Consider the following 15,491-nt stretch of genomic DNA (forward strand, 5'->3'; position numbering starts at 1 on the left):
GTACACATATACCAATTATCTACTTCTTGTAGCAGCTCTGCCTCCTTCCCACTCCTGTCTCACTTACTTTTTCTCACTGGCTGCGTGTTTCTCATTTCCTGAATGTGCATCTGTCATTTTCGTCTTTGTCTTTTAGTGTGTCAGTGAATGTCTATCAGTGTGTGTGTGTGTGTGTGTATGTGTGTATGCCTGCGGTTGTTTGTGTGGTGCTGTTTCCAAAGAACAGATCTCCAGATACTGAGAAACAACAAGTGAAAGCTATTTTCTGGCGTTTGCTTGTTGCTGCCGGACCCTTTGTTGGACCAGCCCAGAGTCAGGCCCATTGTGTGTGTGTGTGTGTGTACTTGTGTGTGCGTTTCATCCAAACAGAGGCAGGGGAAATCAGTCTGGCCTGGTCTGGTCTTTTGTTTTTATTGACAAGTGTGCGGGACAAAACAGAAGGACCAGAGAGAAATCCTGTGAAGCCCTGTGGGTGTGTTTGTGTTGGTATGTGCCTTTGCTGTGCCAGGAAAACTTGTGTTTAAAGATTCATGGCTACATTTAACTGTGAATATTTAAAAACTCAACATGCAGAGGACCACAGCCAACTTCTGCTGCAAGAAGAAGCTGAATGGATTTTTGATCTGGCTTCACAGCTGTACAAAGGCTGAATGAGGAACTACACCTGTGCAGCAACCTGTACTGCCCTCGTCTTTTGTCTAAAATTGTTATTGTGTGTTTTTTGTTTGTCTGCTGTTTTGGATTGGTTCTAATAAAAGTGTTTTCTTTACTAATAATGGTGATGTTCATTATATTGTATGTGCTTAGCTTCCTCAGTTTTGCATGTAGAGTAGCTTTCTATGCCATGATAAAATCTGAGATATCTTTTAGTGTCCATCACTCTCCAGTGCTATTTGAGAACGAACACTTGAAATCCACTGCTAATCTACATCACATCATTATAACAATTTTCATCATAACAGTTTAACGACCTTTTGCTCTGCGAGTGTTTCCTTGATTTGTGCGCAACAAACACAAACACACAAGGCGTGTGTGTGTGCGGCAAAGGTGCCTCAGGTATTCTTTATTTTATTTTACTGGGGCTCCTACATTATTTCATCCCTTTGTGTGTGTGTTATAGCAGTGTGCCCCAGTGTTCCTCTTCGGTTTAATCTTTCATTAACTGCTCTCACCTGCTAAGAGAAGCTCGGTAGAAGCCAGTGACAAAGGGAATTAGAATCTTTTCTTCACATACATTATTAAGGACGAAATGAGGAACATTTCCAGAACATTTCATGCTAATACTTTTTTTTCTTATTTTCATTCTCACTCGTTAATTACAGTAGCACAATCAAAAGAAATAAATTGCCCTGTAAAAATCAAGAAACATTTTAGTGTCACGCCATCATCAGTATTTCATCCTCTAACTTCACTAAATTATCAATGGTGTGCAAAATATTCCCCCGCACTCAATTTAATTTTACAGAGTCAGATACACACACAAACGCATGCACACAGACACACCGAGGGAAAGAATAGAGCCCATTACTCAGGCTGTGAACACTTGGCACCTTCTCTCCCCTCCGCTCACCAGGGACCAACACTGATGGAGTGAACACTACCTCCCTGGCTCTGCTACAAAGCTCCACACACTACATGGAGCTAACTCGCTGTTTTTACCAATTCATATGTGAGTGCATGTGTATTTTGACATGATGTTGGAGGGGGCCAGGATTTTCACACTCATTCATTTTTGACTGCTCATGCATCACAACTCCTACTCACTCAGAGCTTTGACATTAGTTTTAAGACCCTCGAGAAACATTTGGAAAGAGGCAAGTTCTATTCAGCACAATCAGTAAGACAGAATAACAAAATACATTCTTCAGTGGTTATTGTGGCACCATCTGTGCCCTGTTGATCTAAAATGGCAACTACAAATCTTTTGATATCATAAAATACTGACACGGTGCAGTCAAAACCATGACAAATGTGCAATGCCGCTAAAGATTTCAGTGCAATGTCTTGTCTACTGTCACACAAATACTCATGACGGTATTATAAAATTTTCATAGCAGCCACTTAAGTTGTACCAGAGGAGACTTCCATGATCCACTGGGAGCTGTCCTCTATATTTCAGTTCATCATCCTCGTTATTCACACTCAGCAGTTTTTAATTTCCATACAACTCTTATCTGGAATGAAGTGAAGTGGCATTAAAGAGGCGGATGTTCAACTCCTGTGAAGTCACTGTAGCAGATCAAGATACAGAGCAAAAAGTTAGAGGAGACTTAATATCAATACAGATGAAAAAAGAAGGCACAAAAAGTTATATCCATAACTGAGGAACACATTCTTCTGGGTTTGATTAGTAAAATTCAAACATTTTGACTATGCTAGATGTTATAATCCATTTACCAAGGCCAAAAGCAATCCGTCAGCAGCAGGCCATATGAGTGAATCTGTACGGATATGCACATGCACTCATGCATGTAGGTGCCTGATTACCTCTTTTAGCAACGTATATGCTGAGCCAATATGAGTCAGGATCAAAACAAAAGGGCTAATATATATAAATACAGATATCAAACTGAATGCAAAACCTCTCAGACTTCTTACATTAATATCAAATGAGTGCATCTCATTTCTTCTGATGTAAATAGATCTCCTTTTATCCCCTCCCCAATCGTCTCATCAGCTGGCACCAGTTGCTGTTTGGGTGGTAGCCTATTGATCCATCCATCTGTGACTTAACTCATTACATGGAGCCTTGGAAACCATTGGCTTGAGTGCAGCAATGCTTGGTTGAATGTATTTACCTTTACATACTGTTTTTTAATGGATTCTTACAGAGAAACAAAATATATTTAACAAAATGGTTTGTTTCTTGTTTCAGTAGCAAAAAGCAATTGTTCATCATTTGGAGAAACAAAAACCCATTCCCATCTAGAGTGTGTCAATTATCATACAGACAGACAGGACTATTAATGCTTTTCATGTGGCATTTTTAATGACATAGTTTTTTTTTTTTAATTAAATGACATTTGGCTGGCAGAAATGATTTTGAGTTAAGGTAATCAAAGGGTATCCTTATTCAAATACTGCAGATGAGTCTTCCTAAAAGCAGTTACTGGATGTGGTTGATGGCACTTACAATTAGAGCACAGAAATTAGCCAAATATTTCTGTTTACATAATATCTCCCTTTCTCCTACTCTTGGTGTCATCACAGCAAAGCCAATAATTCATTTGCTCTCTCACTCATTTGCTTCTCAGCCATGACACACTCTTCAAGTGAAGCTTAAAATTATTCTCATGGTGTGACACTTTCAAGAATTAAAGCAAATAGGCTACAACTAAATCACAGTAAATACAAAGTGAAATTATGACAGCACCCCTGCTAAGATCGGGAGCAGCCCTCCTGATCGCTCAATTACAAGCTGACATTTAGTAGATAAATATGAATATACGAGTGAGGTACAAGCCAGTTACAGTATTGTGCAAAGGCCTGAGGCCACCATTAGGTTTGTTATTTTGGTTAAGCTCGTATGACCATATATATAAATGTATTTCTCAATCCCTTAAATAGAATGCATCCAGACAATATGGGGAATATGTACGCAATATTAAATAAAAACAACGTCTAATCCCAAGAAGGATAAAATCCAAGAAACCCTTTTTGTGTTTTCTACTAATTCTAATGTACAAATTGTAAAGTAAATATGTATTTAGCCATTATATCACTGCTAACAAAAAAACAAAACAAGAAAATCTAGTACAGTACTGTACATCAGGTTCTTCACACCAGAGCGATTGCTCCAGATTATGTGGCTGTAAACTTGGGCTGGTCCAAAATATGTGATTGTTTGCTGGACAGATATTTTAGTCAACTTTCACTTTTTACAAAATACTGGAGCTTTGTTTTGGTTCTGGAGCCATGTACTGTACATATTACAGTGATTGTCCCCACTAAGTCTGTCATAAACCTGAGGGTGATCATTGATGATCAACTGAGCTTTACCAACCACATCTCCTCAGTCTTAAGGGCATGCAGATTTGCCCTTTTCAGCATCAAAGATCAGACGCTACCTTTCGGATTACATAACACAGCTCAGAGCAATTTACTTTTAAGTTCTTCTCCCTGGCTTAGATACTTTGCTTGCTTTGCACCTCACTTGTACAGTAGGTCGCTTTGGATGAAAGCGTGCGTCAAATAACTAAAGGTAAATGTAAATGTATGTCTGTATAAGATTATAGCCTGAGACTTTTTACAATGCAAGACCAGTTTCTGCCACATTAATACAGATTTTCACTATCTTTTCATCTCGTTTTAACCATTTCACAGCCCCCACCCCCCCCCCCCCGCTTTACGTTGATGCTGCCCTTGGCTTAACTATTGTCTTTTCGGACTCTTGCACTAATGTGCATTTTCTTCCCTCTGCATTCTTCTAATGTAAGCCTGAGTCGGCAATATCCCTAAAATGGAAATGTACAAGGCAGTTTATGTCTGTATTTAATCAGATGCGAAACTGTGGAGGACGATTTAAGTCTTACATTTGGGAGAAACACTTAAGTTTAAAAAGTCAGCATTGTATTTTTATTCCTCTTGTTGCCTTCTTTCTCTCAAGTGACTTTGAAATATTACAGATAAACAAAGCAAAGGTGGAGACTGCATTCAGTGCAGTGATAATTTGGTTTTAGAAACTTGTACTCTGGACTATTGTGATGCATTTCAATAAATTTCAGGACCTTCCTTAATTACCTGAACCAGATCAGGCATCAATGTTTTGTTAAAGTTTATTTTGTAATTAAATCTTTGTGTTCACTAAGCATTTGTAGTTACACTGACTCATACATGTAGTTTATATGCTCTGGTGGGTTGGAAAGAAGAACCCTAATTCAACACGCAAACCATTTGAATTCAGTTAGTTTAAAGGCTTAATCTCTTGAGGAAATTTCACACATATTTAACACAAACACAAATGAGTTTTAATGAGTTGCTTGAGATGATGACAGCATATTGAATAGCAAGACCCCATTTGTTTCTTCTAATCTAAATCTAACATATTAACTAGTCTACTGGTTTTGAACACGTCTGAGATGACGCCAAGGCACTCAGTAACAACCAGACAAAGAAAAGTGAAATAAATATCAGACTGACATACAAAGAACGAAAGGTGGAGATAGAGAGAGAGATGCAGTCCACTGGTGCATAAATCCAGGTGCATGATTTATCAGTGCATGGTCTGCAGCTTCTGAAACTGAATTAGTTCTTACTACTGAGACACACAGACTTCACCATTCATTTACCTGATGAACCACAGTCTAGCAGCTCTGCCCTCCTGAGAACACACACATACACACACACACACACACACACACCTACACACACACACACACAAATCACACACACACACAAATCACACAAATGTGTTCAAACTTTCACACAGGCAAGCGCATAAGCACAATCAACACTCACACCTCCACACAAGCTAGAACATGCCCATTTTAGCATCATTAGGTTCAGTTTATATACAGCCTGTAGCATAGGGAGTGGAGCAAATCATGCCCAGGCCCTGTTGATGAGAGCGGAGCGTCACATCCCCGATGTGTTACCTCATCACACCTCCTGCCCTCGTTTTAGCAAAGCTCCAACACAATTTCTTCTCTAAATACCAGAGCACTGTAGTTGCTAAAATTACACTGCGTAAATTGAGTTACAAATGAAAAACATAATGACGTTTTGCTAGTAATGTTCAGTCAAAGGAGTCTTCTTTTCTTTTCTCTCCATCAACACAGGGTGGCAGAAGTTGCTTTCACACCAGTTTTGTCCATTTGTTATCCGACCAAAGAAAAAGATCGTACACTGCCACCTTTTAATACATTTTTAATTATTAAAGCAGACATAGTGGAACGAGTTTAAATAGTGATACCAGTATAATTCAATTATCTCAACACTAGTGCCTGAATTTACTATTAGTTCTTATGGTTGAAAATGCAGGTTACTCCAAAAAAGAAAAGAAAAACTTTGGTAATTTGCAAATGAGTTTACATGCACATAAGAAGCCTTGTAACTGGAAATCTGTGTATGCTGTACTAGCAGCTGACAATCAGATTTCTCTTTTACTTCAGACTTATTTGGAAATGCATGACTCACCCATTTCAACAGTGTAGTGACAGAGGAAACTGTCAAGAAGAATTTGGGTGAAATGCAACGATTCAATTCATTGTCTTGACAATGCCCACATAAATTAAAATACTTTTACATATTGGTATGTATTTTTTCCCTGCATAATTTTGTTCTGTAGATAACAATTAGATAACAGGGCTTCAGATCTGTGTATCAAGTACAAAAGACTTACAGACTCTGCTCTGCGATTGTTTGAAGGTTCAAAAACTATGACTTGATTAAGAAAAAATAATATCAATATAGCTGAAAATCCAATACTAATTACAGTGTACTATTTCATTATCTCCTTTGCTTTAAATTCTGCACAAGTGTTCTTTAGACCTGAAAGGTGCCTATTGAGCTGATGTTTTTCTTCTTTAGTTATTTAGTGTAGTGGAAAGCTTTGTTCAGGTGAATAATAATAATAACAATAAAAAAAAAAAAATCTAAAAAAAGATTTGCAGCAGCTGCTGTGCTAGATTATTGGATACATACATTACTGTCAACTGACCTTGTGTGTTTGCAGCTTGAAGAACGAATAATCTGACAAAGTGAGAGTGCACCTGCTGGCAGTATGGAAATATGAGTTATCATAAACATTAGTGTGGAAGCAAGATGTGACTCAAAATGTTTGTTAAGTTAATTGAAGTTTAATATGGAAGGAAATGCTTGTTCTTCAGTGCTTTCATGGAATTCACTGCACGCCACCTTCAGCTTTCAATGTTTCTTCCCAGACAGGTTTTAAAGAGCAGAAAGCTGCAACTGTGGAATCAAGCTCTGACACTTAAACAGGCAAAATACATTAAGGTGATCTTTTGAAAGGTTTTAAAGACATACATGTTGATGATAAATTGTTAGCTGTCACTGAGGTTTCTGAATTTCTAGAAAACAGCTGTAATTTCTGCAAGTGCGACTATTTTGAAACAGTACTACTTTTAACAGAACATTACTGCCAATTTCTCTCACCAACCTCTGTTGAGTTTGTCCTCAACACTTTTCCTAAGTGTGTGCAGGTGTCTTATTGTGAATCCTGATTAAACAGTATGGAGCTGCAAATCAAAATGTAGCTTTAGTACTGTACACTAGTGGCTGAAACCTCTACTTTTTATTGATTCTAGTCGTTAAATGAGAACATCTATGCAGAAATCCATTGGCTCATCCATTACAGCCAGTGAGTGTCCCCTATCTGTGTAATTATCATGAAACTTATTCAAGTCTGGAAGTATTGACAGCCTGTAAGGTGTTGTCCTGGTGTGGTAGATGGTATTTCAAGTATCACGGTAATTTATCAATGTCATTTTGGTGCTTCAGTTGTACATTAGTGACACATGAAAACATTTATATTTCTCAAACTCTGTACTCACTTGTTTTGACTGAAAATTGCCCTCTCACTTTGGCAGTAAAAGAGTTAAGTCATCATTGTGGAGTAATAGATGAAGGTTATTTGTGGCAAAAGGCTCCTGAATAGAACCTTCACGCATTCGTGGGGATCACTGGGTGAACCCTCATCCAGTGTTGAATGGGATTGAGCTGAATGTGATTGAATGGGCTGAAACAGAGCCTGATTGTAGCTATGTGTGTGTGTGTGTGTGTGTGTGTGCATGTGAGAAACATTAAGTTGGCTTAAGTGCCGTACCATAGGCACTTGTCCCTTTGATCAATAGTGCTGATAGCTCCCATATTATCACCACTTACAAATGGACATGCATGCCCTCACGCTCTCTCCCACACATGCACGCACGTACACACGCACTAAGGTATAAGCTTTATTATCAGCAAGTTTTAGTAAATGTATGCAGTGTGTGTCCATGCATTTATGTAGACTGCTGCAATTGCATAGCCTCAAAATAAGACAGAGAGAAACAAACGGTCACAGTTTTGCTTATTACTGCACTGGGGATTATTGATGGTATATGTCCAGCCTAAAAGTATTGGCTCTGTATTTGTTTACATAAGCAATATTTTGAATTATGCCAGTGATAAATTAAAAAGCAATATATATGTCATACATGGAGGTAAAACAAAAAAGAAAAAGCCTGCTATAGTTACAAAAACGCCCATGAGATGAATGTGTTTTGGAGTATTTGCAGAAATATTAGAGGCAGTAAATCAGGCTTAATGGAAGAGGGAAAACACTTTTGAATAAATAATAATCTGCAAACAATTATGATATAGCACGCAACAAAACAGCTTAATTTACTTTCAACTGTAAAATGTCTATATTTGTCTTCACAGTCAGTCCTAACAGCTGTAAATAACAGAATAATGATGAAGCTATTTGGGGCTTAATGCAGAATTTAATTCCTGCAGACAAAAATCCAAGCATGCAAAAACATTGTCTGCATGTGTATGTATGAAAACACACACTGAGTAGAGATGTTTATTGTGTGCCTGTTAAATAAGATTACCCACACATTGAATCATATCATAGTCAAATGCTGGTGCCCGGGAGTGTGCATGGAGGTTGTACACCTTTTAAATTGGTTAGTTACACTTTATTTCATCAGGACATCTCACTGAGATCCAGATCTCTTTTAAAAGAGAGACCTGAAAAGAGACGGCCTACTCTACATTCAAGACAGTTCATTCACTCAAAGCAATCATCTCACACTCACATTGACATATGCATCCGCACTAATTAAAAGTTACAAATCTGAGTAGGGACAGACTAGTAAAGGTTTGCAGTGTGTCAGAGGAATGGATATTTCTAATGTCGAGCTGTCTGGCAGTAAGTGAAAAAGATATCCTGCTGTGGATAATCCCTGTCAGTAAACTTTTTCCTAAACTTAAGCTACAGTACACCACTGAGATGCTTTTGTTGAAATATGAGTCAATACATTTGTTGGTTCATGTGATGATTAGAAGATATGGTGTTGCAGGGCCAGCAGGCGATTTATACCAAGGCAAAGTGGGTTAGGAGCTGAGAGTACAACTGTTAGGCACACGTTTCATTTTAATACAACCAGTTGGAAAACTCACTATTTTGATGTGTAGACTTAGTTTATTCTTTTGTCTGTTGTTCAGTTCATAACTGACTTTGGTCAGTTAGGACAAAGGAGGCTCACTAAAATGGATAAGGTTAGCAGAATAATTTACATGTCAATACAGCTTTAATGTGCTTGATCAGAATGTGAATTGGAATTATTGATGAATAATTATACAAGCTGGAGAAAAGAGACCAAAAAGAAAGGAAATTGAATTGTTGTAGTTGGTGTAATTATCTGCCTATTTAAGACAGGTGTTCAGCATAACTTTCATCAATCACTGCAAAAAAGCATACGGTATGTTGTCCTGTAGCAGCATGATCATGCTGCTACAGGACAAACCTTCACTGAAAAATGTACTCTAAACTAAACTGCACTTAAATGTTTAGATTAGATTTATAGTAAGCTAGCAAAAAACAAACAAACAATTGCTTTTTTCTGTGACAAAATAAATAATGTTGGCTGAATGTAATGTAATGTAATTTAATCTAACATGGGTGTTTCATTTATAGCTTAAAAAGTAGTGTGTTTACTGGAATTAACACCAAAAAGAAAACTACACTAAACAAAGAAGAAAAAAAAAAACCCAATTGACAAAATACAGCCGCCAATAACTAAAGAGCCTTGAATGTCTAATTTTGAAAATGTAAGCCTGATTGGTAAAAGTGCATTTTCTGATGCTCTTAATTATCCAAAGAAAAAAAAAAGCATTTCATCACATTCACTACTCAGTAACATTGTGCTATGCACCAATTTTTCATAAAAAGGGGGTCAAGTGGGTCACCTCATCTGTTTTCAAGGCTTATTCATTTGAACATTTTATTCATAGAAAGGCATCAGAAAGACATACTTCTTAATAATTTGTGCAGTATATTGTTGTTTTCTGCTACTACTACAGAAAACGCTTGAATCATGTTTAGTACAAACACTGACATACAATTCAAACATTTTAACTAATCTTTAAGTGAAATGTGGTATTAAGCAATATAGATCTTCTTCTCATTTTTAACTGCATCCTTGATGCTATTTTGTATTATATATTTGATATATATATATCAGCCTCCAGGAAACCAGTGCGGACACTGAAAGAACAAGCAAACTCCACCCTCGAAGGCCCCAGCTGGGTCAGTGGGTTTAAACCCAGGACCCAGCACCTTATTGCTGTGCTGTGAGGCTGCACTACGTCCCACTGTGCTAATAACTCACACATGACACTGTGATTAATTTTCACCATGCTGCCCTATATCCTGTATTATGATGATATTTACATCATATTGATGTTGATGAATGTGTGTTGGCCTGGACAAATAAATTAATAATGTAAACATAAGTGCAAAGTTGTAATGCTCTTCTAGAAGATAATACCCATGCAGAGTGGGGGGAAAAAAAAAAAAAACCACTTCCTGTCTGTAAAGGTAAACATGCAAACAGCCACCCCATTCCTTAGGTCTCAGATTTCTGCTGACTTGCTTGGTGTATTTGTTATTCATGACAGGGCTTTTCTTCTGTTCTCCTCTCCTCTATCTGAAAGCCCATCTGTTATCACCTGTAGCCCTCCACCAAACAGCTACAGTGAAAAGTGTGGGTCATTAAACCATTAGCTAATGATCACGGACTGTCAGATGCCTCACTCAAGTGCTTGCTAACGGTGCAGTGATGGAAGTCTGTTGTTTTGGAGTAAGACACACAGGAATAGCCAGAGAGAGAGATTACTTTGATACAGTGTCAAGGAATAAAGAGCTAATGGCTCATTTTCACATGTTGTTCTTACACGACATTTTCTATCTTGAACCCATCGATGCTTGAGTAAGGTCTGTGGCTGAGATGTTATATTTGGATACAATTGAGCTAATTAATTGGTGAATATTTATGTGTACCACGGTGTCTGTCAGTTTTCCTCCCACACATGGTTGCCTGCTCTGGATTAACATGAAGCCTTCGCATTTTAATAATAATGACAAGAAAACATTATATTCATTTTGATTTAACAATAGAGTGCCATTTAATTTCCTCTTCTATGATCATAAAAATATGCCTCTTCTGACCAGTCCTTTTAACTCGAGTCATGCATTAATTTTTGCACTTAAATTAATTAACATTTTAAATAAAAAACATAGATATATGCATTTAGGTAGAGCATAGATACTGGACAAAACCCAGACCATTAACACGTGCTATTTACAATTAGCAACCAGCATGAATATAAAAACAAGACATTTTAGGATGGATTCCTTTTAAATATCGGTACAGCTCTGCCTTTGACGGTCTTACTGCTTGTTCCCTATGGCAGCCTGTATTGATGGCTTATAGGAACAAACATACTGCAAACACAAACATGGATTTATTCTTTACTCACCCAAATGTTGCCGTCTTGGTGATACGGTTTCCAGTTCCTTCCCGTGTCACTGTAAAGGAGGCGATACCGCGTCATCCAGTCAGAGCTGCTGTACCGTCCCTGTGTTGCAATGGCACTGATCTGCTTCCTGGAACCCAGATCCACCTGTAGCCACTGGTAATGGTCACTGTCCAGCGGTGACCATCCACCAGCACCTGCAGAGTTAGTAGCATTTTATTACGAGTGTAAAAGTCAAAGGTTGAACAAGTAAAATGTTTTGACTATGGGATAAATAAGTAAAATATAACAAACAGAGGACTTTCTTTTTCCTTTTCTATTTCAGTGCATCTTATTAGCAAGAACTGACTGAGCTGCTTCTGCTTGGGACAGACCAGCTCTTGAGCAGGCAGAGAAGCAGCATGGTTTCACCATAATGACATTTTATAAATAGAATGAGCAGTTACAAGGTTATAGTCTGTACTATTATCAATGGTCAGTGACCAGCAGAGAGCAGCCTAGACATTTGCTCCAAGACAGATACAGGGATATTGGGTGGTGATGTTTTATTAAGAGCCGTGTATACAGGGTTAGAACTTGCAGACTGTAAAGATGTTTCGCAAGAATGACAAGTACAATCTTCCTCAGTATGTTATAATTAATGACACTCTGAGACCACAGGCACACCAACTTCTAGAGAAATGGTATTATCATTAATGACATTTCAGGATGGATTCCGTTTTAATATCGCTATGCAAGACATACTATTACATTTTATGAATGTAGTTGTGAACCCACATAACTACAGGTAATATTTCTGACACAAAAACCTGGATTCTAAAGCATGTGGAGCATGCAGGTGAAGAAAATGACAAACAAAAGAAGAAAAATAAAGCTATGATAACAAACTGAAAGTTTGGGTCACTTGTAATATCAATAAATCACCTGCCACAGCATTTCAGCTCCACTATGGCGATATCTACATATATTAATCGCGTGCCTTAAGCTGCAACAAGTATAAAAGCACACAAGTGTACATAGGTACATCATAAGTATTTTTAATGTGGATGACTTTATAGCCCCTTTTACACTGCCTCTTCAAGGTGGCTATACAGAGCCAATACGCTGCCTCACTGTGCTGTATAAAAGGTACCAAGCCAGCGCGGGGCTCCGTGCGGACCCTCCTTTAAGTAGCCTGGACAGGTAGTGTCACTAGCGTCAATTGCACTTGATGTGCATGTGCATCAACTGTGTTTGAGTCCAAATCATTTCTGAAATGTGCAAAACCAGCAATAAGCTCACTGTAGTGAGTGTTTGCAGGCAGTACCAAATATCTAGTAATATTTGTTCAGGATACAATATCTAATAACACAAGTATGATCTTTCTACTACATTCTAAATGTCCCACCACTGACACCCTGGGTCACTGTGGAGAAAAGGAAGTTGGGTTATTTACTTCAGTCATATGACAAAGTTAGGAGAAGTGCATTTACCTGTAGGCCACTTTAAAAAGCTTTACTTGTAGCTGTAAACAAACAGTGTGGTGTTCTGTGATAATTCACTGATGCTAATTATGTTGTCATGTATTTTTTCAATGAAATTATTAACAGGGAGTGAATTGCAAGGATATGGCCAGGGTGGATCAAGGGTTTATAATGTGTAGGACTGACAAATCCCATGTGAGGTTGGGTTTAGGCAAGAAAAGCACTTTGGTTAGATGACTGTAATCAGACAGTGGCAGCTGGCATTTTTGTGATTCCCTGAAACCTCATGGCGCTGCTTTCACTGCCAGGCAAATGCTCACGTGTCCTCTATAAGTTGCCCCTTCCTTGAAGCTCCAGGTTTTGCCTAAGACAGGGCAAAACTCTGCTGGATCTTGCAGCTTAGCTGAGCCTCCAGTTAATTGGGCAGAAACAAAAGAGCAAAGCAACTGCTAGACAGAAGGGAAAAAAATGTTGGACAGGATCCGACTGACCTGATTTTATCACTTAAAAAAGAAAAACAAGGCACGATGCCAACATTTACTGTATGTGAGAGAAGTCAGACTGCTGTAGGAAATGCAAGAAACACACACATAAGGATGTGTAAAATACTGTAGATGTAGAGAGACAAGTTCTCTCTCTCTCTTTCTCACACACACACAAACACACACACACACACCAAAGATATGTCAGAGCAAACAGCCCAGCCTGTGACAGAATGCGACTGTGAAATGATTATCGAGAAGAGTGGGTGGTGGATGGAGTGCAGACTGGCCATGTCACGGCCATCTTCTTTGATTCTCTGTGATGGATTTTTCTCTAAAGGACACAAATACAGATAAGAAAGTGACAAGCTGAAAGCACAAGTGAAGGAGAGTTACTGATTTTAAAATGACAGGGAGAAGGACACAAAAACATGGGGACAAAGAGACAGAACCAGAGGCAGTAAAGACCAAGACAGTGCAAGGGAGACGGAAAGGAACACTAAGCATAGTGAAGGAGGCATGAGAGATGATAGTCATATGATAAAATAGAGGGTGAAGCAGTTTGCGATGTATCCCCCCCTTGACAAAAATCCTATATCTTATCCAATTACAGAGCCATTACACTCCAGCCCTGGCCCTGACAGATAGCCAGGGCCGTATCAGTGGAAACGTCAATACCTCAAAAAACCCGTTGCAGCAAAGCTATTCCCCCGGGGGGATAAAACACTATCAAAAGGGGAGAGTAGGGGGGAGGAAAGGATGGAGGGTAAGGAATTGGGCATGGGAGGGGCAGATGATAGTAAGTAAACAGACAGCAGAAAATAAAGATTAAGAAAGCAAACTAAGCAGATAATGACCACAGTAGTCTGTCTCTTAGAAAAAGATCGGGGAATAGGGTCTTGAAAAGAATGACTAGAAGGTGTGTTTGGTGGCATTGGTGGAAGCATGAGGTGTGACGAGAGAGGGGAGGAGGTGGAAAAATGGAAACAACGGAGAGTAAGAGAGATGGATGAGATGAAGACAAGAGGGAGTGATGAGAGAGGATTTTATGACTCTGGTACTGGGGAGGCCAGAGATGAAATAGCATGCGGACGGGATAAAAAGAAAGGGAAGAGATGGAGCAACGTAATTATGGTAAAGAAGGTGACAGATGAGCAAAAAAGTGAAGAGGGGAGGAAGACCAAATCAGAGGGAAATGGATGAGAAACTTGTGTTGCACTGCAGGTGGGTTCAAATGATATGGTACACAAAGTAGAGATTGGAAAAGTTATGGGTGGAGTTCAAGACAAAAGGAGAGAGGAAACAGAGGAAGACAGTTTAGAATACATGTGCAAAGTATGAGACCAAGCAAACAATCTACAAATGGAGACACTTTGGGACTGGCTACACTACAAAAAAGTGGGCAGCCAGTCAAAATGACCCCAAGAGCACAACGAACCCTCAACAACACTGTTTTGACCCAAAACACTAAAGCAAGTCCACAACAGAATGGCTTCAGTAAAACCAAATCCTCCTTTTGGAGAGGCCAAGTCAAAGCCCAGACCTCAACCCAATAGAACGACTTGAGGAGAGCAACACACATGAGACGTCCAAAGAATATGACAGAGCTAAAGCAGTTCTGCAGGAAGAATTAACTAAAATACCTAAATGTGCAGGTCTGATCCACAGTTAAAGGGGGTTTCCACTTTCCATTTTTTGTTATTAATTTTGTGTTATCATATTTGTTAATACTCTTGAATTAGATAAAGATCAGATCATGTTTCACAATAAAAAGATGCAGAAAACTATGATATTTCAAAAGGTTCGCATTCTTTTTCTTGACACCGTATGTCCTTAAACTCATGACAGACATACCCATAAAACCTCTGTTCATGTTTCTGCTGGTGATATCTTAAATGTAATGTAGCATTTTAGACAATGTCAAGGTTGGTACAGAAAGAATGCATTCATTAAAAAAAGCCCTTGGACATGCCTTTTAGCTCCAGTAGTTTGCTTTTCACACGTCTCTCATTCCCTATAAAGTAGGAACAATCATTTGACTTTTAGTCTCAGAAATCCTACT

General features: G+C 38.6%; 1 protein-coding gene across 1 annotated transcript in view; it reads right to left on the bottom strand.

Annotated features, from left to right (window-relative positions):
• Nucleotides 1–15,491, bottom strand: part of cntnap2a (contactin associated protein 2a) — a 269,264-nt gene that overhangs the window by 130,591 nt on the left and 123,182 nt on the right. Inside the window, 1 exon segment of the mRNA XM_026363812.1 lies at nt 11,488–11,681. Coding sequence (XP_026219597.1) covers nt 11,488–11,681 — 194 coding nt within the window.

Source organism: Anabas testudineus, chromosome 2, assembly GCF_900324465.2.
Source record: "Anabas testudineus chromosome 2, fAnaTes1.2, whole genome shotgun sequence".
NCBI classification, from domain to species: Eukaryota; Metazoa; Chordata; class Actinopteri; order Anabantiformes; family Anabantidae; genus Anabas; species Anabas testudineus.